The 21,638-nt window shown below is 53.3% G+C and overlaps 4 protein-coding genes and 1 long non-coding RNA gene across 11 annotated transcripts in view; 3 read left to right on the forward strand and 2 right to left on the reverse strand.

The window, feature by feature from the left end:
• The window catches only part of tmem259 (transmembrane protein 259), a 6,272-nt gene extending 4,543 nt beyond the window's left edge, over window positions 1-1,729 (forward strand). For both annotated transcript variants that reach the window (XM_086088878.1, XM_086088879.1), the window contains 2 exons: window positions 21-120; window positions 960-1,729. In XM_086088878.1, the coding sequence (XP_085945004.1) occupies window positions 21-120; window positions 960-1,496 (637 nt within the window). In that variant the 3' untranslated portion in view covers window positions 1,497-1,729. The remainder of the gene's footprint in view (window positions 1-20; window positions 121-959) is intronic.
• Window positions 1,730-1,973: 244 nt separating this feature from the next.
• plppr3b (phospholipid phosphatase related 3b) lies at window positions 1,974-14,202 on the forward strand. The gene is made up of 8 exons (XM_086088877.1): window positions 1,974-2,150; window positions 3,772-3,859; window positions 3,948-4,133; window positions 4,261-4,387; window positions 5,403-5,592; window positions 5,667-5,724; window positions 6,455-6,628; window positions 6,696-14,202. Exons 2-8 carry the CDS (start codon window positions 3,773-3,775, stop codon window positions 7,944-7,946), a joined length of 2,073 nt encoding a protein of 690 aa, XP_085945003.1. The 5' UTR covers window positions 1,974-2,150; window position 3,772; the 3' UTR covers window positions 7,947-14,202.
• Window positions 8,271-13,813, reverse strand: misp (mitotic spindle positioning). Its single transcript, XM_086088880.1, has 5 exons — window positions 13,721-13,813; window positions 11,644-13,377; window positions 11,252-11,319; window positions 11,137-11,175; window positions 8,271-10,260 (listed from the first exon to the last, which is right to left on the reverse strand). The coding sequence occupies exons 2-5, from the start codon at window positions 13,265-13,267 to the stop codon at window positions 10,171-10,173; spliced, it is 1,821 nt and encodes a 606-aa protein (XP_085945006.1). The 5' UTR covers window positions 13,268-13,377; window positions 13,721-13,813; the 3' UTR covers window positions 8,271-10,170.
• A 341-nt stretch (window positions 14,203-14,543) lies between the features above and the next one.
• palm1a (paralemmin 1a) lies at window positions 14,544-21,176 on the reverse strand. 6 transcript variants are annotated; one of them, XM_086088905.1, is made up of 6 exons: window positions 21,075-21,169; window positions 19,734-20,162; window positions 18,553-18,661; window positions 18,354-18,464; window positions 18,145-18,276; window positions 14,544-16,701 (listed from the first exon to the last, which is right to left on the reverse strand). In XM_086088905.1, exons 4-6 carry the CDS (start codon window positions 18,361-18,363, stop codon window positions 16,175-16,177), a joined length of 669 nt encoding a protein of 222 aa, XP_085945031.1. In that variant the 5' UTR covers window positions 18,364-18,464; window positions 18,553-18,661; window positions 19,734-20,162; window positions 21,075-21,169; the 3' UTR covers window positions 14,544-16,174. The 6 variants fall into 6 exon arrangements, with proteins under 6 accessions (XP_085945031.1, XP_085945029.1, XP_085945033.1 ...); XM_086088903.1 differs by having other exon boundaries at window positions 18,354-18,469; window positions 21,075-21,168; XM_086088907.1 differs by lacking the exon at window positions 19,734-20,162 and having other exon boundaries at window positions 21,075-21,176.
• LOC147166684 (uncharacterized) lies at window positions 18,457-21,404 on the forward strand. Its single transcript, XR_015096458.1, has 3 exons — window positions 18,457-18,991; window positions 19,216-19,348; window positions 20,699-21,404. It is a non-coding gene; the product is annotated as an uncharacterized LOC147166684 (long non-coding RNA).
• The last annotated feature ends 234 nt before the right edge of the window (window positions 21,405-21,638 follow it).

A 21,638-nucleotide genomic window follows, 5' to 3' on the forward strand; every position in this document is an offset into this window, starting at 1 on the left:
CCCTTTTTTTTGTCTTTCAGGTTCTTCTATTTGTATCACTTTGCTTTCTACGCATATCATTACCGCTTCAACGGCCAGTACAGCAGCCTGGCGCTGGTCACTTCCTGGCTCTTCATCCAGGTCAGTCGCCACCTTTCGACTCCACTCGGCGGGGCGGGGCCTGCGTCCTTTTCAAGCGCACCTTCCACGTTTAGCCCTTTTTCACTTTGTCAGCGTCCCTGGTCCAAGGTGCCAGCAACATGGCCGCCGACGACGGCGGCGGCGGCGGCTCTGCTACGCGCACAAACATGACGTTGAAAATGTGCTATTGATTGTCGAAATCTGGCCTGACCAAATGAAAATCAAGAGTAAGAAACGTTTGTGACGTTCTCCGAAGCAGCGGAGAACGAGGAATCGCTTTGGAGAGCATTTAGTTGCCGGCGCTTACACAAAGTGGGTTTTTATTGACGGCCACTTCCTTGTTTGACATTACGGAGCCACGACTCAAGTTGTCTGTTTGCTCAGAAATGTTGAACGGCGGCGGCTCATTTTGGGCAGAAGGAAACGTCCCCGAACGGCCGTCGGCTAGCATACTTGCGTTAGCTTCTGGTCTTCTCCGTACGTCAAGAAAGAAAGACCGAAGGACGCGTGAGGCCAAAGGTCACGTTGGCAAAGTGAGCGTCCAGGCTGCAGCCGCTCGGCGCTCATAACTCCAATTCGGAAAAAAATTGCAAGTCAAAGCAGAAATTGAGGCCAGCGACAGCTCGTATCTTGAAGCGCCCCAGTCGGCCGGGCCACTCGTATCTCGAGGCGTCCCAGGATGATTTCTGTGCAAGTTAATGCTGGAAAACGCTTTTGGTGTGAATTGGCCAATCGTCCTTTCGCAAAAGCAACGGACGGCCCGGCCCCGCCTATTTGTGCGAAGCCGAGTGCGCGTGTATCGCTGAGCCGGCGTAAGCCACCGTTTGCTCTTTTGCCAGCACTCCATGATCTACTTCTTCCACCACTACGAGCTGCCGGCCATCTTGCAGCAGATCCGCATCCAGGAGATGCTCCTGCACAACCAGCAGGCGGGTCAGGCCAACCAGACGGCGCTGCAGGACACTCTCAACAACAACAACAACGCCGCCGCCGCCGGGCCGCCGCCGGAGCCAAGTGCCGCCGCCGCCGCCGCCGCCGCCCGGCTCGCTCCCGCTCCCGCCGTGGTTCTCCAGCCGCCGCCAGAAAGTCCGCCGTCATCCTCCGCCGGCGAGGTGCGATCGGAGCTCAACTGGGTGGCGCAGACGGCCGCCATCATCACGGAAGTGCTGGCGTCCTCCGGCCAGGAGGGGGCGGCCACCGTCGGCGATGTGGATGACTTGTGGATGGGAGAAGGGGGCGGCGGCGAGGAGGGAGGGGCCGGCGCCGAAAGCCAGCCTTTGGCCGGCGCGGGGACGATGGCGGACGGGGGAAGCGCCGCCGCGCGTCCCTCCCAAACAGACTGCAGCGTGCAGCGGAGCTCCTCCCACTCGTCCTGAGGTGCTCGCCAAATCCCATCAGCTGCACGATCATCAATAAACTGACGGTCACGTGATGTCGTACGGTCAATGATGATGGCAGTGCTTTTATTTTCAACGTGTATGCCTTAGCAACTTGAGTAGGCGTGGCCATTGCCCACCTGGCGATGTATTGCAAGAGGACTTTTGTTGGTTGACGTCACAAGATGCTGTCAGTCTCGTGTATTGAAACAAGCAGGACTCGACTCAAACGACTTGTTGTCTTCTTCTTTTTTCACACCTCAGAAGCCGTTTGTCTCCTTTTTTAATCACTCACTCACTCACTCACTGACGTGACGTCACCAGGTCATTTGTTCATGTCGAAAGATGCAATCGTTTTGGATTTCAAATGTAATCGTTGCGACATTTCATCGAATGGATCACATCGGCGTTTTTTCTCTCTCTCTCTCTCTCTCTCTCTCTCTCTCTCTCTCTCTCTCTCTCTCTCTCTCTCTCTCTCTCGGCAATGATATCGCGAGGTTGACCGTGTAAGCCCACACGGGCACGCGCACATTTGACGCTGCAGCTCGCGGGAGCGTGCATCTCCCTCTTGACGAGCACTGCGGACGGCGGCGGCGACGGCGGTCCCTTCTTTTGTCTCGCTGTGTTGGAGGTGACGGTTGAAGCTGCGATCAGGTGAGGCGTGTCTGCGTCAGGGTATTTCCATTTGGCGCGTGCGCGTGCATGGCGACAACGCGCGTCGTGCTCAGTCCCCTTAAAAGCGCACGTTAGTTTCTCTTTGCAAAACTATCTGCCGCTGAGCCACGCCCCCCTCCTCGAACCTGAACAATGTACCTTGTATGACATGACACGTGTTTATACCTTCCACATGTATGCGGAGGTCCAGTTTTCGCCGGTGTGCGTCTGTGCGCGCGCGTGAGTGCGCGCGCATATAAATGACAACGGATTCATTTTCATATAAGCAAAACGGTGGAGACACTTGTTCCATTATTATTATTACTTTATTTAGCACGTTTTTATGCCAGCTTGGTTTTATGTCTCATGCTGTCAAGTCCTATTTCCAAAATAATGGATTTCAAATGTTAGAGCCGAATAGTAAAAACGAGATCAGTTCACTCATTTTACTGCAAATGTCATCTGAGCAACTCACTTGCATGGGGGGGGGGGGGGGGGGGGGGTCACTCATTTTACTGCAAATGTCATCTGAGCAACTCACTTGCATGGGGGGTCCTAAACAATATTATAGTAGTCGTTATTGTTGAGGATTTTTGCCACCATTTTGTTGCTTGCAAATGGTGTGTGTGTGTCCCACTGAAACCCACACTAAAGGCCGCCATGTCGTCCAGGGTATACGCGGGTGTACCCACTTCTTTTTCAGTCAGCATGAAGTATATACCCACGTCTAAATCCCCCCTGATGCACGTTCAGCCACGGCCTACCCTCCTCGGCCTCTAATTGGCTGGTACCGCCTGCCTCCACTGGATTGGCTCACTTTTGGCCTTGATGAGCCAATCGGAGGCAGAGGAGGGCGGGGCATGTCAACAACTTCAAATCCTCCTCCAAGCCACGATGGCGACCAAGAAATGCAGTCCAAGAGCCAATTCAGACCGAAGGCCCGCATGCTCCGAGTCCAAGCGGAGCAGCAGAAGCGGAGCCGCGCTTGGACTCGGACCGTTCGGGTCCCGACCACATCGAAGAGTTCAGAGTATCTTCCTCCAATTTTCCCATCCAAGAAGAAAGCTGGAAGTTGCGCAACTGCTTGGGAAGTCCACAAAGGGTTCCGTGCCGGTGAGAAAGGCCAGTGGAATAAAAACCCAATAAGGCTCTGAGATATGCAAACTCAGGTGGGACAGTTCCAAGCAAACGCGGTGAAGCAGCATTTTGCTCTTACGCTACTGCACACGTGCCGCCAAAGGATTTAACATCGTTAAATAGATGTGACGTGTGAAGGAAATGGCCGCCGTGACGGGAATTGAAGCATTCAGCTCCTCCAGTTTTTGAATCCTCCCGCCCGGAGCCAGCCCCAGGCAGTCTCCGGGCGGGAGGCGGGTCACACCCCGACCCTGAACTGGTGGACGGCCAATCGCAGGGACACGTGCGCGTTTGTTTGGCTGGTTCCCCTTTTGGCCTTTTGTCCACGTGCGCTTGGTGGCGCCCTCTATTGGCCGTCTGTCACCGGTGCACTGCGCGTATCGCACGTCCGTTTGCCGTGCACGTGACGTCATCAAATAAAAGCGTCATAACGAAAAGAAGACGTCACCTTGCAAGCGCCGTTTCCATGTTGCGTGTGTTTCAGGATGATGATGAGTTCGCCGTCGGAGAAGATGAAGAAAAAATGGTCCAAGGACAGCTTGACGCTGTTGCCGTGTTTCTACTTTGTGGAGGTACGCGCGCGCGCCACGCACCCACGCACGCACGCGCCCACGCGCAGGGAGTTGACCCGGCTGGCTTGTCGCTGTCGTTGTCGCGCAGCTCCCCATCGTGGCGTCGTCCATGGTGTCGCTTTACTTCCTGGAGTTGACGGACGTGCTGCGGCCTCCGCGACTCGGGTTCCGCTGTCACGACCGCCATCTCAGCAAACCTTACGTGGACGGAGGCGACGAAATGATTCCGCTGCTCATGCTGCTCAGCCTGGCCTTCGCCGGCCCGGCCGCCTCGGTACCCGCCGGCCGCCTCCGGTCCCGCTCCGGTCCCGCTCCGGTCCCGCTCCGGTCCCGCTCCGGTCCTGCTCCGGTCCTGCTCCGGTCCTGCTCCCATGCTGACGTTGCGTTTTTGTGCGCGGCAGATCATGCTGGTGGAGGCCTTGGTCTACCTTCTGCAGTCCCGAACCAAAGTCCGGCGAGCGGAAGGCAGCATCAACGCGGGAGGCTGCAACTTCAACTCCTTCCTGAGGAGGACCGTCCGCTTTGTGGGTACGAGCCTTCGCGTTTTGCACACGTGCCGGACCACCTGGCAAAAAACGAACAAGCAGCTCCGCTTGGCTTGCTTTGTTGATGTAGAGTTTTTTCTTCTGCTCATCGGTAATCCCTTTCAGGACTCAATTTCATATTTGTTTCCTTAAGACCGAGAGTAGCCGCCATTACGTCATCAGGCTGGTCACGAAACCACGACGATCGCACCTGTTCATTTGCACCCGCAGTTTGCTGCCTCGTAACGTCCTATTCACAAAACAAATGACTCTGGTCGGGGTTCGAGTCGACTCTCGTGATTGGTCGCTTCCCAAGCCTTGAGCAGCTGAATACCGGGGTTCGACTACGGAGGAACAAAATTGCCAAAATAATCAATCAATAAATACAAGTCAAATAAAAACGGATGTCAATAATAATATTCAAAAATTAAGTATATATAAATGGAAATAAAAACAAATGTATAAGCAAAAAATACAAGTAAAAAGGAATATGCAAATAAAAATGAGATTCAAAAAAAAAATACATTTTAAAAGTCAATGTGGAACTTCATAAAAAAAATAAACATCTCAATAGATTGAAATGAAAAAATGGCTCTGCTCTCATTTATTTATTTATTTCATGATGCAATGTCAGCATGAAATGCATCAAGAAATGTTATTCAAATGAGGGGGCGGGCCCAAATGTGTCTTTTCAGTTTTTTTAATATTATTTTTTGGTGTTGAATTTTGGAATGATATTTTTATATCCGTTTTTATTCATTTACGTGTCTTTTACTTTGGCATTTTTGGTCCTCTTTTTGGCTTGAATTCCGCTTTCATCGAAAGGCCTCGCAAGCACTTTGACCAAAACGGTTCGAGCGCTCGATCGGCTCTTCATGATTGATCCGTCGCGGACTGTTTCGTTATTGACGCAATCATCCGTCCGAGGAATTCAACAATGTGATCGGCTGGATCGGCCTAACGGAGCCGTTCTCCCTCCTCCCCGGCGGGTGGGGTCGGGGTGGGCGTCGCCATGCCAGGCGTGCACGTGTTCGGCCTGTGCGCGACGGCGCTGGTCACCGACGTCATCCAGCTGTCGACGGGTTACCACGCCCCCTTCTTCCTCACCGTCTGCAAGCCCAACTACAGCCACGTGTCCTGCGACGCCAACGCCTACGTCACCAAAGACATCTGCTCCGGGCACGACCAGCACGCCATCGCCGCCGCCAGGTGCGCCCCGCCCCGCCGCCGCCGCCGCATTCCCTTCAGCCACTGATTGCTCCTCCTCTTTTGCGCCTGCACAGGAAAACGTTCCCGTCCCAGCATGCGACTCTGTCCGCTTTTGCCGCAGTGTACGTTTCCGTAAGTACGTCGGTGACGCGTCTTTCCCGTACGTCACCATCGCCGTCCTTTTTGGTCACCTTTTGCTTAATCTGCTGTTTTTCTTTGTCTCCTGTTTGCTCGTCATGTCCTCGTTTCGTCGAGCCTGCTCCTCGTCCCAGCCAATCGGCTCTCTCCGGCCGCTGGGGCCTCGTTATCCCGTCAGCTTGTTTGGATTTCGTTCACGGCTTTTGTTCCCGCCGCTCCCGTCATGTTAGGCTTCCTCAATATGTTGAAGTGCCGGCAAAAGACAGGCAGGTGATCACGGGACGGCACAAAAGTTGAGGGGGGGGTCACTTTGAAGCCAAAAGTCTTCTTGGCTTGAAAATGTCTCCTCTGCTGAAATCGATGACGAGTGGCCGGTTTTCCCAGCCAGTCAGGAAGGACAAGGCCGCAACAAAAAAGCCAAACGGAGGCGGGGTCAAAGTCCCAAAAAGAAAGTCTGGCGACATATTGACCCCAGATGGAAGAAAATGAGACAACTGACAACGGAGACGGCCGAGCGGCGGCAAGAGGAGCAGGCCTGACGAGACCCGACGACAACAAAGACATGACGAGCTAACGGGGACGAGAAAAGAGGGCTTCAAGCAGAAAGTGAAAGAAGAGACGCAGATCTTGAGCCCGAGCATTAGCGCGCGATTAGCATTAGCGCGCTAGCCAAGCCGGGTGAGAAGAAGCTAACGGCTCGCTCGTGTGCGTCCCTCCCCGGCAGATGTATTTCAACTCCACCATTTCCGACAGCACCAAGTTGCTGAAGCCCGTCTTGGTGTTCGTGTTCGCCATCGCCGCCGCGCTCAGCGGCCTGACTCAGATCACGCAGCACCGCAGCCACCCCGTCGACATCTACGTGGGCTTCTTGATCGGGGCCTTCATCGCCGCCTACCTGGTGAGCCCAAACTAATGTTGCCGCCGTGAAGATCGCCGCGGATTTGAAAGTGTCCGTTCTCCCGCAGGCTTTTCACGCGGTGGCCAACTTCAAGCCCTCCGACGTGGCCCTAGCCCCGCCCCCTGCGCCCAGCCTGGAGGACCCTTTGCGAGCGCTGACCGAGCGAGGCCACGAGTCGGTCTACAACAAGGGCCCCGCCTCGGCCTCCGAGAGCAATGACGAGATAGCGGCGGCCCCGGGGCCCTTGGACGCCATCCAGAGGGAGGCCGCCTCCGTGGCGAGCCTGAAGAGGGCCAGCGTCGATGTTGAGCTCATGGCCCCGCGGAGCCCCATGGCCAAGGAGACCATGCTGACCTTCGGCAACACTTTGCCCCGAAGCAGCATCAGCGTCAGCGACGGAGCGCCTGCTCCGGTCCCGCCCGTCCAGCCGGTCCAGCCGGTCCAGCCCGTCCAGCGACGTCTGAAGACGGTCCACGTCCCCGTGGACCCGGTTTCGTCACAGCGTCTCTTGTCAGAATGGAAGCAGAGGTCCGCGCAGATGCGGGCCCACGGCGCGCGGGACCAGAACGGGCACGGCTCCGAAGACGGCTCCGAGGCGGCGACAGACGATGGAGGTTCTCCCGGTCTCATCTACCAGCCCGCCGCCTGCAATCGCGGGCCGACCCCTCCCCCGGGAGCGGCCAAAGCCGTGGCCACGCCCAGACCGCCGCAGATCCCTGAAGCGGGACCGCCTCCGGTTTCGCCCAAGAGCTCCGTAGCCCGTGCCAAGTGGTCGGCTATTCGGGAGAAGACCGGCGGCGAGGCGGCGGCTCGCGTGGCGGCCAACCAGCCGCGACTGGTTCAGGTGGTCGCCATGTCCAAGCAGCAAGGCCTGCTGGCCTCCCCGTCCTCGGTGGGAAACGCCTTAGAAAGCGCCTCGGCTTGCTCGGGCTCCTCAGCCGCCTCAGCCGCCCCAGCGCCGCGCTACCGGCCGGCCGGCGACAAGCAGCGCCAAGCCGTCGTCACGGCGGACGCCCACGGCTCGCACCGCCCTCTGGCCCAAACCCCGGCCAGTCCCTGGGAGTGGGCCGAGCCGCGGCACGCCTACGAGCCCAACGGCCCGCCGCCAGGAGACCCGGCCGCCTGCGGCAGCAGCTTCCGGCCGCGGCGGGCCGGCGCCTCGGAACCCCCGACGCAATTGCAGGTGTTGACGGATGCGCAGCGCAAGGAAATGGCCACGAGGCGCAAGACGGCGCTGGTTCTTCTGGAGCGAGACGCTCAACTGACCAACCAGGAGAACCAGCTCAGGAGTTTCCAAGGCCGCAGAATGAAGGATTAGTTTTGGACAACTCCTCCATTTTGGAGGCCTCAATTCATCCATTGATTCTCATTGGCCGCTTTGTTGAGCAGGGGGCGGGGCACATCCATCCGTATGCGAGCGCGGAATCGCTCGTGGACGTCGCCGCCATGTTGGATTTGGACATCCAAACCGTCAGAGATCGCAATCATGACAAATTGACACGTTTCCTCGTTTGACGCTCCGTTCTGATGCAATCCGAAACGTAAACACTCAAAGGCGCTCGACACGCTAACTTTTTCATCATTTTGATAACTCACCAAAGAAATGTCTCTGGCGATTGATATGAACAAATTTGCTCCCCAAAACGTGAAAATACGTTCGATTTTTAATGTTTCAAGTGTCCCAAAGACGTATTTATATGTTTAAAAATATAGATATGTTTTTTAAGCATACAGAACAACTGCAAAGAACGGTTGAAGAAATGGTAGTTATTACACATACGGCCAGCAGGTGGCAGCAGTTTAAGAGATCAACCATGGCCGTCTTGCAAAAAGCGCTTTTCAAACACATTTGTGGATAATGATGAAACTTAGCTATTTTCGAATGCTAATTGCTGCAAAACGGAAACAGATAGAAATATCTTCTTTTTCTTCCTGCCGAAAGAAGAGACTCTAATCATGTTTTTGGAGCAATAGAATCTCCAGTCAAACAGCCGGGAGTGAAGGGGATTGCTTCAGTCAAAATGGCTGCCAGTCAATGAGTTAATTCCCACTTGCATTGATTTCAGTCACCAAGTATCAAAAGCAGGCACCAAAAAAATGTCAACACGAGCTCTCTTTTATTTTCCATTTGAGGACGTTCAGCCGTTTGAAAATGTTGCAACGTTGCAGCTGTGAACGCTCAGCAATTGATTTTCTGCTTGCGTGTATCGTCAGCGTTTGGAATCATCACATTCAAAGAGCGGACGCGCCACATCCAACATGGCGGCCGCGTCGACGTGTGCGTCTTATGATCTCAACTGTGTTGCCGTGGTGATGCTAAAGCATGTGTGCGTTTGTGTGACAAAATGCTAATGTTGACGAAACCACATCAAGCAATGTCAGGAAGGGGCGGAGCTTGGAAGATACAGGAAGTAGCTCATTAAAAACAACTCGGGCGGACACGATAACGAGCACAAAAGACTCCAAATTTGGATCTTGAGCCTTTTCGCTTCACTCATTAACACTCGGACCCTCATTTGGACGAGTTCTGTCCATGTGCTTTTGTTGTTGTAGCAACAAAACACGCGCGGCCGCTGACGTCGTCTTTGCTCACAAAACCCAACAATTGCAACTTCAACAAACTCTCCTAACCCAAACAAGACGTGTCGGTCGTCGATTGTTCTTAAGTTTACATTCAGACGGGACTCTGGATCAGCTCGTACCTGCGCCGCCGATACTGATTGGTTGACTTTGCCGTCTCCAAATTCGGTCCGGTTTGATTTCGCGAGCCGTCCCGACGGAGAACTAAAAGCAAGCGGTGCGTCCGTCCGTCCGTCCGTCCGTCCGTCCGTCCTGCCGGCGGCCAGCCAATGGCGGCGCTCGCGTAACGCAGACCTTTCCCAACTTTCGTCTCGGATCACGCCCACTTTTGGCAAACGCCACCTGAGCTCGAGGAAAATCCGCACGACCCCAACCTGACATGCGCTGCTCGGCGACACGACGAAACGTTCATTGTGCAAAACTTGATGATGGAATGTGAAGAAAAGCTGCATGACGAATAAAACGGCTTTCAAATCAAAAGCATGTTTTTTGGCTCCTCTGCAAAAAGCAACCAGATTCGTTTGCAAGTCCTGAACGACGGCGAGACCGGACGCCGCTTCGCGTCCTGGACCTCGCGGCTCGTCACGCATCGGTATCCATGGAAACCGTGTTGATGGAGATAAGGAGCGCGCACGCACACACACACACACTTGCTGCAGGCCAAGCAGCACGTTGCCATAGCAACAGTGAGCAGGAGCAGAAGCGCTTTTTAGAATAGAACAAACGGACCACGCGGAGCTTCATCATCGTCATCATCGTCATCATCGTCATCATCGTCATCATCGTCATCATCTTCATCATCGTCATCATCGTCATCATCGTCATCATCGTCGTCATCATCTTCATTTCACGCCATGGCGATCGGCACGCTCCCCCCACACAAACTGGATGAGGCCCCTCGTCGCGCATGCCAGAGGTGCGTTTGTGGACCGGCTCCAGATGTGCTGCTGCCCCTGCTGGTCTCACTGGTGCAGCTGGTTGGCGAAGAGTCCCGCCTCCCAGCGGAGCGCCCGCTGGTTTTTATGGCAAATCACTCGAGTTGATTCCACAACCTGCAAACACATTTGGACAAAAACGTCAAACGTTCCCTCGCGGCACCGCCGGTCGGACCCCCCTTGTGTTCGGGGGGGCCATCCCCGCTCAACACATCTGAGACGGAACACTTTTTTTTGACACTTTGGCACCGTCAGTCACCGGTCAGGCCCAAAAGCAGGCGACGCCGTCCCTCACTTGTCTTGTTATTAGGAACGATATTCCTCGTCTTGCAAACGTGTCACGCATCGCCATCTGCCACATCGGTGCCACGCCTCCAGTTGCCGCGGTAACAAGAAGGATCCAGGTTGGCGTTGCCGGAGGCGGGCAGGCGGAAACACAAGGTGTCTCCACGTGGTCACGACGGACGCACCTCCTGACATCAGCCCCGGCCGGGTCCGTGTCCAAGTCTTACAGCTAGCCGATGCTAAGCTAAGCATGACACAGACTGCCGCGCATCAATTCTGTGTCTTTGCAGCTGTTTGACTTCAAGTGACGCCTCTTTTGAGAAGTGTCTCCATTAAGAAGGCAGCCACGGACCGGCGGGACCGGCAGGACCGGCAGGACCGGCGGGACCGGGGGCCGCATCGGCCAATAGTGTCTGCGCCTGCGTAAACCAGATGGACGCCCGCTGAGGGTCCTCGCCGAGCACGCAGACCGCAAGACAGATGCTGCCAGATGTGAGCGGCTCACTGGCCGCTTGCTGGAAATGTGACCACGGGTTCCGCTAATTCGGCGAAGACCGACGCTGCTCGTCTTCCGAAAGACTTGCGTGCACAAAAGGACTTTCAGACCACTTGACAAGGACGCAAGTCACATTCGGCCTCCGTCCCCATTTTGGGAAGACGAAAGAAAAGCGAGTGTCCCGAAGTGAGCGCTTGATGGTCAACCCTCACCTGGTTGTTGATGTCGTCGACGGGTCGGATTCCAGCGTACTGAAAGACAAGCGGACAGGAAGTGAGGCCGGTGCTGGAGAAAAGTTCTCCTTGCTGTTTTTCAACTTGCACTCACGCAGCTCTCGTCCATCCCGAGTCTCTCTCGTGGCTCCTCAAAGTCCCTCAGCAGCGCCCCCGTCAGGCCTTTGGAGGGAAGCCAGATGATCAGGATCACTGATGGCACGCCATGACTCAGCGTTTATCCCGGGACGCCACGACTCAGCGTTTATCCCGGGACGTCTTGCTCAGCGGTTATTCATTAGACAAAAGAGGAGCTCATTTGCGCAGGACTTTGGTCCGCCTCTCATTTGGTTACTGATTGTTTGCAATTGAACTCGGACTGCTGAAGTCCGATTACGAGCCGTAATTGAGGTCATGTCATGTCATGTGATCAATGAAGGACGTTTTTTGCTTCGTGTTGGGAAAAGAAGAATTCATGCAAAAGAGAAAGAAGACTTTGGAACACACCTGAAATGTCGTTGGGGTAAAACTGCTTGGCGGTCACCTTTGACGCGTCTGCAGAAACGAGGCTGGACTCCCTCAACTCCCCTTTGGACCCTCTGGAGTCCCCGGACCCGCTCGATGCCAAGGACTCGGGTCGAGACCATCTGGACTCCTGAAGCTCCCGCTCTCGTCGCAGTGCGTCTTCGATCTCCTTCTCGATGAAATCGGGGCCGCTGCTTTTTCTGCTCTGCAGGCCGTTGGAGTCCTGGTTGGCCCGCCAAGAAGGAGTTCTGGTCCGCGACGGGACATGCTGAGGGGCCGGGGACGGGGACGGGGAGGTTTCTTCCGCGTGTCGATGAGGACAGCAAGGGGACAAAAAGACCTCCTGGGCGTGCAGATCTTCCCGGCAGTGATTCTTTGTGCCTCGAAGCGCTTCTGCCGGTTCGAGAACCCGCTGACGGACGTCCCCCTCGTGGTTTTGCTGCTGAATGATGAAGCTCACGTGGTTCTTGTCTTTGGCCTTGTGAGGAATTAGCGGCGACGGCACACGCTTGGTTTGAATCTCCACCATGTCTGAGAATCCGCCAGGGTGCTTCAGGCCTCGTGCGCGTCGCAGGTTTTCCTCACGTTCTTGGACTAAGCGGATCTCCTTCTCAATGGGGGTCTCGTCGTGCAGGTTTTCCTCACGTTCTTGGACTAAGCGGATCTCCTTCTCAATGGGGGTCTCGTCGCGCTGGTCGGACTTCCCGTTCACAATTCCGTCATCAAACACGCCGTTGGCGCTGATGGAGCATCCGCACACCTCCCCCGCCAAGTCCGGCTCGTTCCTCATTCCGCTCGGACTTGGCCTCCGCTCAGCCTCAGTTGAGGTTTGAACTTTGCCGGATTCGGAACACGTTGCGTCCTCTCGCGCCATCTCGCGGGACACACGCGACCTCCTGGGGTCGACAAGGACATTCCGCTTGTCCTGCTCCAGATTCAGGAACTGCTGCCGAGCTGCGCCAAAGTCAATCTGAGCCCTGTCGATTGTCCCAGGGTCTACGGGGCAAGGGGGTTCGAGTCTGACAGCGCCGTAGCTCAAACTGAAGCCTTTTGAAAGCGTACTTGGAGACGGACTCCAATCCGGCGTCTCCGGCACATTCTTCTTCTTGGGGGCTTGTTTTTGGATGATTTCCTTCCTCAGTTGCTTCTCTTCTTCCTCCCCAAAGACTTGACAGTGGTTTTCCTGCGGGACTTGGTACTGTGACCCGGAGTCGGGAAACAAGCTCTCTGGTGTCTTGCCGCTGGTGTAGGTCTGCACTTTAAAGGCCTTTTCCTCCTTGAGGGTGGCCAGACGAAGCTGCCGCTGCGGCGACGCCATCCACTCCTCATTCAGCTCGGCTTCGGGACTCCTCGGGTCTTCCACGAAGGAGTAGAACCCGCAGTGGGATCCTGAGCCGCCGCCGGGACTGCCGGGACTGCCGGGACTGCCGGGGTGCCGCTCGTCGCCGCTGTCGGGCCCGTCCTGCCAAACCATGACCCGGCGGGCCCGGACGGCGGCCAACAAGTCGTCTTCGCCTCTGCTCGGACCCGTCATGCTGCGCAGGTCGCATTGCTGCAGCGGGGGGGACAGAGGCTTCAGTAGCCACCTCCTGGGAAGGTTGTCCATGGCGACGTTGGGCGCACGAAGGTGCCACAATGGAAACTGGGCAGTCACAAGCACCTCTCAGCCGGCGGCAAAAGGGGCCTTACGAGGACCACGGCTGCGGGGACGTCCCTCTGGAGACAACGGAGGCCAGTCAATGGCGGCGTGCAACTTGACAGCATGCCGTGACGCATGCACGGTTTTTCTGCCATCAAAACTTTTGCCATTGACTTCAGACACAAGCGTTAGCGTTAGCGTTAGCCTTCGTTTACATGTGCAGCCCAGCAGATAAGGCGAGTGCAGTAGCCCCGCCCACTCTGCTGTCAGCTGATAAGGTGGCAAGGAGCCGGCCTACGTCAACTGACAGCGGGTCACAGTTCAACACAAAGCGAGTAGACTGCAGCTGGTGCTAATGCTAATGCTAACGCTAACGCTTCTAGCCATAGCTTGCTAACATTTGAGAAGTGGAAGTCTTACCTGAGCCAGTTGGACCTTGTTGAAGAAAAATGGAGCGAGCAAGTGAGCGACGACCTCGCAAACGTCACCTTCCCTCCTCCCCTCCGGCTCCGCCCCCTGCCCAAGGCCCCGCCCCCGCATTTCAACAGCAGCAGTGAGGATTTGTCAAATTTTTGTTAATGATTGATTGATTGACACGCGTTCGTTCCTCTTCCGTCTGTGTTTTCGGTCCTGGGACTCTTCTGCTCTGCACAAAAGTTGTTTTGGGGAGACATTCGCCGTTTCTTTCCCACCCGGGTCAAATCTGATATTCGCTCTTTACAACACTGGCTGGAACTCAAGTGGCCTCGATACAACCATGTCCACATTGCAGCAAAAAAAACAAGATGGAGCACGTTAACAATGCACGGATTGTATTTGGGACCAGTTGAAAGTGACCTTCATCTTTTCTTTCATTTCTTGGTGACCCTAAACTTTTGAACGGCGTGTGCCAGCCTGTGACTTTTCTTATGTGATCTGCTCGCATGCGTTCCTCAATCGGTGCGCCGGCCACATTATCGGCTGCCAACTCGTCATCAGTTTGGATTTGGGCCTCCAATTCGCCTAGCTTAGCATGCTGACAGACGGCTAGCTGCTAGCCGCACAAAGTCGGCCGGGCGCTTTGTGCGACCTCCTCGGGACCACAAGTGACCTTTGGACGCCATCTTGGTGGTGACGTCACGGGGCCAGCGGGTCACATCTTTCACGCGGGCTTCGGCTGCCCACGAGGTTGTGCTTGTCAACTGACTGGTCGCCTTCGGCACAGATTTCATTTTAGAAGCTCCTTTTCCATACACTCGACTCATTCGACGTGCAATGTGCTTTTATTTCACAAATTGCAATCAAATATTCATTGCCAAGTAATACAACGCAGAAATGATCACATGACTTCTTTAAAGGGATCCAAAGAGTACATTTGAAGAAGAAAAAGTGCAAAAACGAAAAGCGCATTTTGTGTTTTTTTGTGAAAGGTTGCTCTCGTTCATGCCAACGCTCGCCATTTCCATCTTTCAGGACCAGAATGGGAATAAATTGCGTTAGTGCATTCGGCGCGCTTGTGGACTGACATGCATCACGTGCTAATGCTAATGCTAATTTGCCACTGAAAGCAGGCACAACATTTGAGCATCGCAAGCAAAAACGGACGTTTGCAGATGAGCTGAAACAAAAATGAAAAGTGCAAATGTCCAATCATCATTTTCATGGAAATCCAACAAAATCATATTAAATGTACTTGCCAAAAGGTCGTATTTCATTATTGACAAGCCCAATTATTGAAGTTGGGATTTTTGGACATGCCATGTTGACGGCATCCTCACCGACGGTGATGTGCACGCAAATAAAGCGTTTTTCTTCTCAAAACAATTTGTGTTCAGAGAGACATCAATTTGCATCACAAAACTGCACATTAGAAAAAAAGTCACACTCTAAAAATAGATTAGTTTAAAAAAAAGACTAGTAGGTTAAGCTCATATTGGCTTGATTAACCAATCGATTGGTCAGACGTTAACCATTCCGGGTGGTTACGGGCTAACCCATTTCTGGGTTAGCCAAACAACCAATGAAATTGGCTACAATAGAAAGTAAGTCAAGATCGATGACTTGGAAACTGATTTATTGTATTCTAAATGAATGTATTAATTATGTGATGACAACATACAGATATAGTTTAAAAACGGAAGTGTGTGTCATTAAGCGTGTGCCTCGTGGTAGAGTGTCTACCCTGAGACTGGGAGGTTGTGGGTTCAATCCCTGGCTGTGTCATACCAAACACACTCTGCATTAAGGGTTGGAGGTTAGATCACCAAATGATTGTGCTTTACTTTACTTTTCTATTCCTGCCCGTTCGAATTCCCTCGGACCAATTTTGGCATCAGTATATTCGGGTTATAAAGATTCTTCCTTGACGTCGTCGTCGTCGTCATGTTATTGTGAGTTTTCAGTTGCATTTACGGCGTCTGTCAGCTGGATTGCAGCGCGCCGCGCAGTGATACGAACAGAAAAGTAGTGCCCGGCGGTAATGGAGTCGGACCTTTTTCTAATGTGCGGTTTTGTGATGCAAATGTATCACACTTTTGAACACAAATGGTTTGTAGAAGAAAAACGCAGCCAACTTGCCGGACTACTTTCATCTCAAACCGCTTCAGCGGTAAAAGTCAGTCTTTAGGTGAGGATGCCAAACAGATCCATGTCCAAAAACACAAACTATCCCTTTAAAGAATAAAAGAAATGAAAGACATTTGACTTGACTTGAGGGAAAACTGCAACGAACGTGGCACGAATTTCAAAGGTAAAAGTGGGCGGTACTTGGGCTCGCCGTGTTGGCGCCAAGCCAGCTCAACTTTCAAATTTCAAGACGGAAGGATCAGGAAATAACGGGCGGGCGGTTGAAAAAAATAAAACCAGCGCTTGTTGTCTGTGGCGCCCCCTGCAGGCTCACATCACGCTGCAGCACTTGCAGGCTTTTTTGTCTTTGGCTGCGGTGGCGACAGCGCCCCCCGCTGATTGGCGCTTGTCCTGCATGGGAGCGGAGGTTGGCGGGGGTGCGGCCGCATCGGGCTCCGCCCCCATTCCCTGCGGCGATGTCTTCCCGTCGCGGATGCGGACCCGCTCCGCCTCCGCGCTGCCCCGCAGACCCGGGACCTCGTCGGCGTGGTGACCCAGGACCGGGACCGACTCCCGGGGGACGCTGTGATCCCGGGGCGAGGCCCGAGGCTCGCCCAACGCCACCTCTGCCTCGTTCGCATTCGCCATGGGGATTTCCTGGCCCGAGTGTGATTCGGCGGCCTCGTCCTGCTGGGCCGCCTCCTGGGCCGCCTCCTGGGCCGCCTCCTGGGCCGCCTCCTGGGCCGCCTCCTGGGCCGCCTCCTGGGCCGTCGCCTGGTCGGCTTTGAGGATGAGCTCGTCCACCTCGGCGGCGCTGAGAAGATGGATGCCGTCCTGGCCGTTGACCTCGTGGACCACTAGGGGGCACGGGTGGGACATTCGGGTCACATGACTTGACTTCACCAATTTAAGACTTCTGACTTTCTCAAATAACACTTGCCAAAGTCTCCGATTGACTTGGACCTGAACTCAGTGGTGCCTTGAGATTGAATTTGTTCCATGCTTGACCACGCTCCTAAGTCAAAACACTCACATCTCAAATCATCTCCTCCCACTGCAAAGAATGCTAATGCCATTAATCCCTAAAAATACAAATAAATTGCTGTATAATTTTGCACTCTGGCATGACAGAGTAACAACGAGACTTTACACTGATCGGATTGGCTGGATCGGGATCGGATGATATTTATCATCCTTTGCAAAATCGATGATCGTCTGTAATGTTTTAATTTGCCCGATCGTTGATTGGCTCCACCTGGTAAGACGTCACATGATATATTTCGTGTTTATCAACATGCATTTCAATTCTATGCGGCTTTTCGCTATTTGTGGGTCGGGCTCGTTCCCAAAGACTGTAGAGTAAACATCCAAGTTTTTAAATGAAATCGCTGATCGATTGTTGTGTTTTCCAAACCGATCGCCCGAAAGGATTTTGACCGTGTAAAGCCGCGTAATAACATCGTTAAGCGGAATGTAAAGAATTCAGCCGTTTGCTCGTCCTGATTTCCGGTTGGCATTCCTTTCATTGTGCTCCGCCTCCTTCTCACGTGTCTGCCTCGGCCACCAGGAGGCAGTAGAATGCCGCCGCGCAGGCACAAACCAAACGAAGTGATGGGATCTCAAGGCAGCGCTGGATTGGACCGAGCAACCAACGGATCAGCACAAACGACGTCAAAGCGGCGCAAAGGTTTCCATTTGGAAGGCCACAAATTTGCAGGCGGCTTTCAAAACAAACAAACGACCCCGAATGCACGTTTGCCAGCTGCCGAACGTGCACAAGCGGCGCGCAACAAGCGGCAGTTTGACTTTGGCAAGTCATGTTGGTGAAAATCGGCCATGTTGATCAAGTCAGCATCTGCGAGAGGGAGGTCTGCGCCGCTGTGAGTGGCCATGTTGACATGTTTAGAAGGAAATAGGCCGCGCCGCATCGGACCAGATCTTGCGACGGGTCGGCTGCGGCGGGCGGAGCGGCCAGCTTGAGAGCGAACGGTCGGCCAAATGGGCCAACAGACGCGCAGCGAGCCTTGCGCTGATTTGCCGCCATTTGCTCCACGGCGCGGGTGCGCTGTTGATAAAAATACAGACTTGCGCTTCCTCCCACCTCTGCAAGGGGGCGCCGCCATCGACATCGACACGGCATCCGTACGTCATGTGACCAGCAGTTGACCAATCACAGCGTAGTAATAAGATGGCATCCGTATGTCATGTGGACGCCATGTTGTTACCCTGCTGAAACCGAGTTAGCCAAACTCTCTCTCTCAACGACTGCGCGTGACGCCAACACGACAGCAGGACTTTACCTTTCTGCTCGTCCTCGTAAACTTTGACCCCCCCGCGAGAGCAGTCGACGGGAAGTTTGGTGTGCGAGGACAGGATGCGCGTTTGTCCCGTGGTCTTGTCCCGCTCCACTTTGATCTCCACAGAGTACACGGCTGGGACGGGCCAGGACAAAGACTTTGAGGCCCCGCCCGCTGATGGTCGGCTCACGTGTGGCGGCGGCGTGACTCACCTCGCTTCATCTTGTCTGCCCACCTTTGACCTCTCTAGGACAACAGAAAACGAGACGTCTTCAGGTCGCGCGTGCTTCCCGTGCCGTCGGCTAGGTGGCGCTCCTGCGTTCCTGCGCTGAACACAAACAACAACATTGTTCAGATTTGACATGCTCTCGTTGGGCGTGCCGCTTTGTGATTGGTTCACGTCTGTCACACCTTTTTGTCCTCTCGATGATGCGTCTTCTCGTCCTATACGACGACTTGCGGCCTTCGTGTGTGTGCGTGCACGCGCGCGCGCATATCCTGGTGCTGCTGCAACAGCCTTCTGACCAACACAAACAACAAGCAACATTTTGCTTGTGGCCTCTACGCGGCGCCACTTTCACATCTGCAGCACAGGTACTTGTGACGTATTTAGGACCGGCCAGGGTAGCGCACCCAATTTTGCCTGTTGACTGCGTTGTCCCTCCTGTACAGTAGTTGGCGCTATGCATCACAAAATGATGACTTAGAGAAGAAGACTGATTTTGCTTTGAATTTGAAATGGACTAACTCGGAGCGCCTGCAAACTAAGAGGGGAAGCAAAAGCCTTTATTGACGACAGTGAAATGTTGAATCGGCAGTAAAGGTTTCAACTTGCGTCCCTGCCTGGTTGGTGAGTAATTATTTGAAAAACCACTTAAAGTTTGGACGGCAATCGATCACGTCCCTTGTAGTTGTTTTATAGTTTGTTAGCGTCCTCTACTGGTCGAAAGTTCATACAGCAGCTCATAGAAGATAACTTAGCGTGTCAACCAAGTGAAACGTTTGAATCTGAAATAAAACCGCGAGTGTAAATGATGGCAGCCTACAAATCGGCTGCGCGCTTCTCTGATTCAGGAAATGACAACAATTTGACAAAAAGGAGGACCAGTCATGAGTACTCGGCTCTGACGTCATCAGCTGTCTATGCCGCTCTCAGCAGGAAGAATGGAAGGATCATCATCATCATCATCATCATCATCATCATCAGGTCAGACTCAGAACATCTACAGTTGCACTAAACAGCGATTTTGTATCCTTTTTTTAATTTTTTAAGAATTCAAATGCAGCAACATCAATCCGATGACTAGAGCTTCATTTATTTAGTTTAGGGTTAATTTGAGCGTATATTGAAAATGCTCATTGTCACTGTTGACGTTTCAGATATTAGATTTGCTAGGATATGACTATTTAATTTGGAACTGCTGGCGATGTTGGCTGCCATCTTGTGGCTCTTAAAATCAGGAACTCGGAAAGAGAAGACTAGAAAATTGCCATTAATTTCATGCAATTTGAAGGAAAAATGCTATATTGGGATATCGAGCGCTTTCTTTCAAATGATCTGTCATTGCCCCCCCCCCCCCCCCAACATTTACCAGCAGTATCGACACTTGTTATCGATGTCAGTGACGACTCAAGACTTGCGTCCTTGTACTGGTATGCGTCCGGAAAACAAAAACGTGGTATTGAACATCTCGAGTTCAAATGTTTGTGGCAAGGGTTGGTTGGCCAGAAGGAAACCCAAAGACGTCAACGGGGCGCCTGTGACGCCAGAAGAGCAAGACGGCGTGCAGGAAAAGCAGCCGACGGCAAACACTTTTGGATTTCACCTCACACAATAAAATCACACTGAAATTCTAAACACAAGTACAAACAAGATGGCTGACTGAACAAGTCCTTCAAAAGAAAGAAAGAAAGAAAAGCATCCATCCATCCCTTTTTGGAAGCGCTTCTCCTCACGAGGGTCGCGGGCATGCTGAAGCCTATCCCAGCTGCCAATGGACGGGAGGCGGGGTCACCCTCAACTGGTCGCCAGCCAATCGCGGGGCACACGCACACAAAAAAGAAAATGTTGGAATGTTGCAAAACTGTTTGTGTGCACAATTGGATGGAATGGATGTTAATTGTTTGCATGTTTTGTTTTGTGGACTTCAAAGCGCCCCCCCTCCCCCCAAAAAAGCATGCAAGTTCAGCTACGCCACTGCTAACAATTTGCTCGGATGTACTGTGCGACGCCGCAGATCAAACAAGATGATCTGAAAAAGACGCGTTGCATAAAAACACGCGACATTGAAAATGTTTCCATAATTGACCCCTTCATGACTTTCCGACTTTCTTCGTCCCGCAAGCTTAGCACGTCAATACACTCGCGTTGCTCCACTTGGCACCGGCAACAAAAAACGAAACCAAAAAACAACACATTTCAATCGAATGTCATTTTTATTCTATTTAATGTTTTTTAAAGTATGCACGCTGCGGTGACTTGACTTTTAAGGGTTCGGAATGCACGCGTTGCATGTTCCTCATTTCTAACCGTTTTCTGCACTGCGACGTCACACAGTTCCAACATTGCATCTTGTGGACATGCATCACTTCAAGTCGGGGACATCTGAGGCCATCACGCATGATGATGGACATGAGGAGTCCACGAATCAGGCGCGTTGTCGCCGTCGCCTCTACAGCTGGAGACGCTTTCCAAAAAGAATGACAAGCATCGATCCTTGAGCGCGTCCAATCAGATCAATAAAGTGCTTCCGCCGAGCCCGCGCACCTCTGCAGAGCAGCACGCGTGCACGCGACACTCAAGACTTGACAGCCAATCAGGTGACAGGACGGATCACCGAAAAGCAAATCCAATCAAAACAAAAAGCCGCCACGTGTGCTCACAGCGCAGCACGTGACGTCAGAAACATGCAAAGATCAAGACGGCGACTTACTGCGTGGACGCGCGTGTGTGCGTGCGCGCGCGGCAGGACTCGGATGACTGGCAACTCCGAAGCCGCGCCCACTCAACGACCAAACCTTTTCACAATAAAAGCCTTTTCCGGAAGAAACGAGCACACTACCAAAGTAAAGTCTATGACGTCATGTCGGGCTGTGGCATCGTCATTTTCCGCGCGGATGAAACCTTTTAGGGATTTAAAAAAAGAGAGAATGCGAGCCACACAAAAGTTTCTTGGGTAAGCGTTGCTTTCGCCGTTCAAACACAAATAAACGTCTAACTGTCACGTTTCGGTTTTGTTTTATTTGTCTTGTGTTTCTGTATGTTTTCCCTGTCTTGTTATGTCTGATTAGTCCACCTGTGTGTCTTTCCCCTCCCCAGTGTGTTTGACCAATCAGTGCCCTCTTCCTATTGTGTTTCCATTAGTGTTGGTGTATTTAGTCTGTTGTCTTTGTCCAGTCGGTGTGGGGTCGTTGTCTGTCGGGTGTCATTGTCGCAGTTCGTCTGGAATCCGTGCGCGGTTTTTCTTTTCTTCCGTTCAAGCCAAGCCCGAGTTTAT

Source organism: Leptonotus elevatus, chromosome 11, assembly GCF_054856555.1.
Source record: "Leptonotus elevatus isolate MCC_2025b chromosome 11, RoL_Lele_1.0, whole genome shotgun sequence".
Taxonomy (NCBI): domain Eukaryota; kingdom Metazoa; phylum Chordata; class Actinopteri; order Syngnathiformes; family Syngnathidae; genus Leptonotus; species Leptonotus elevatus.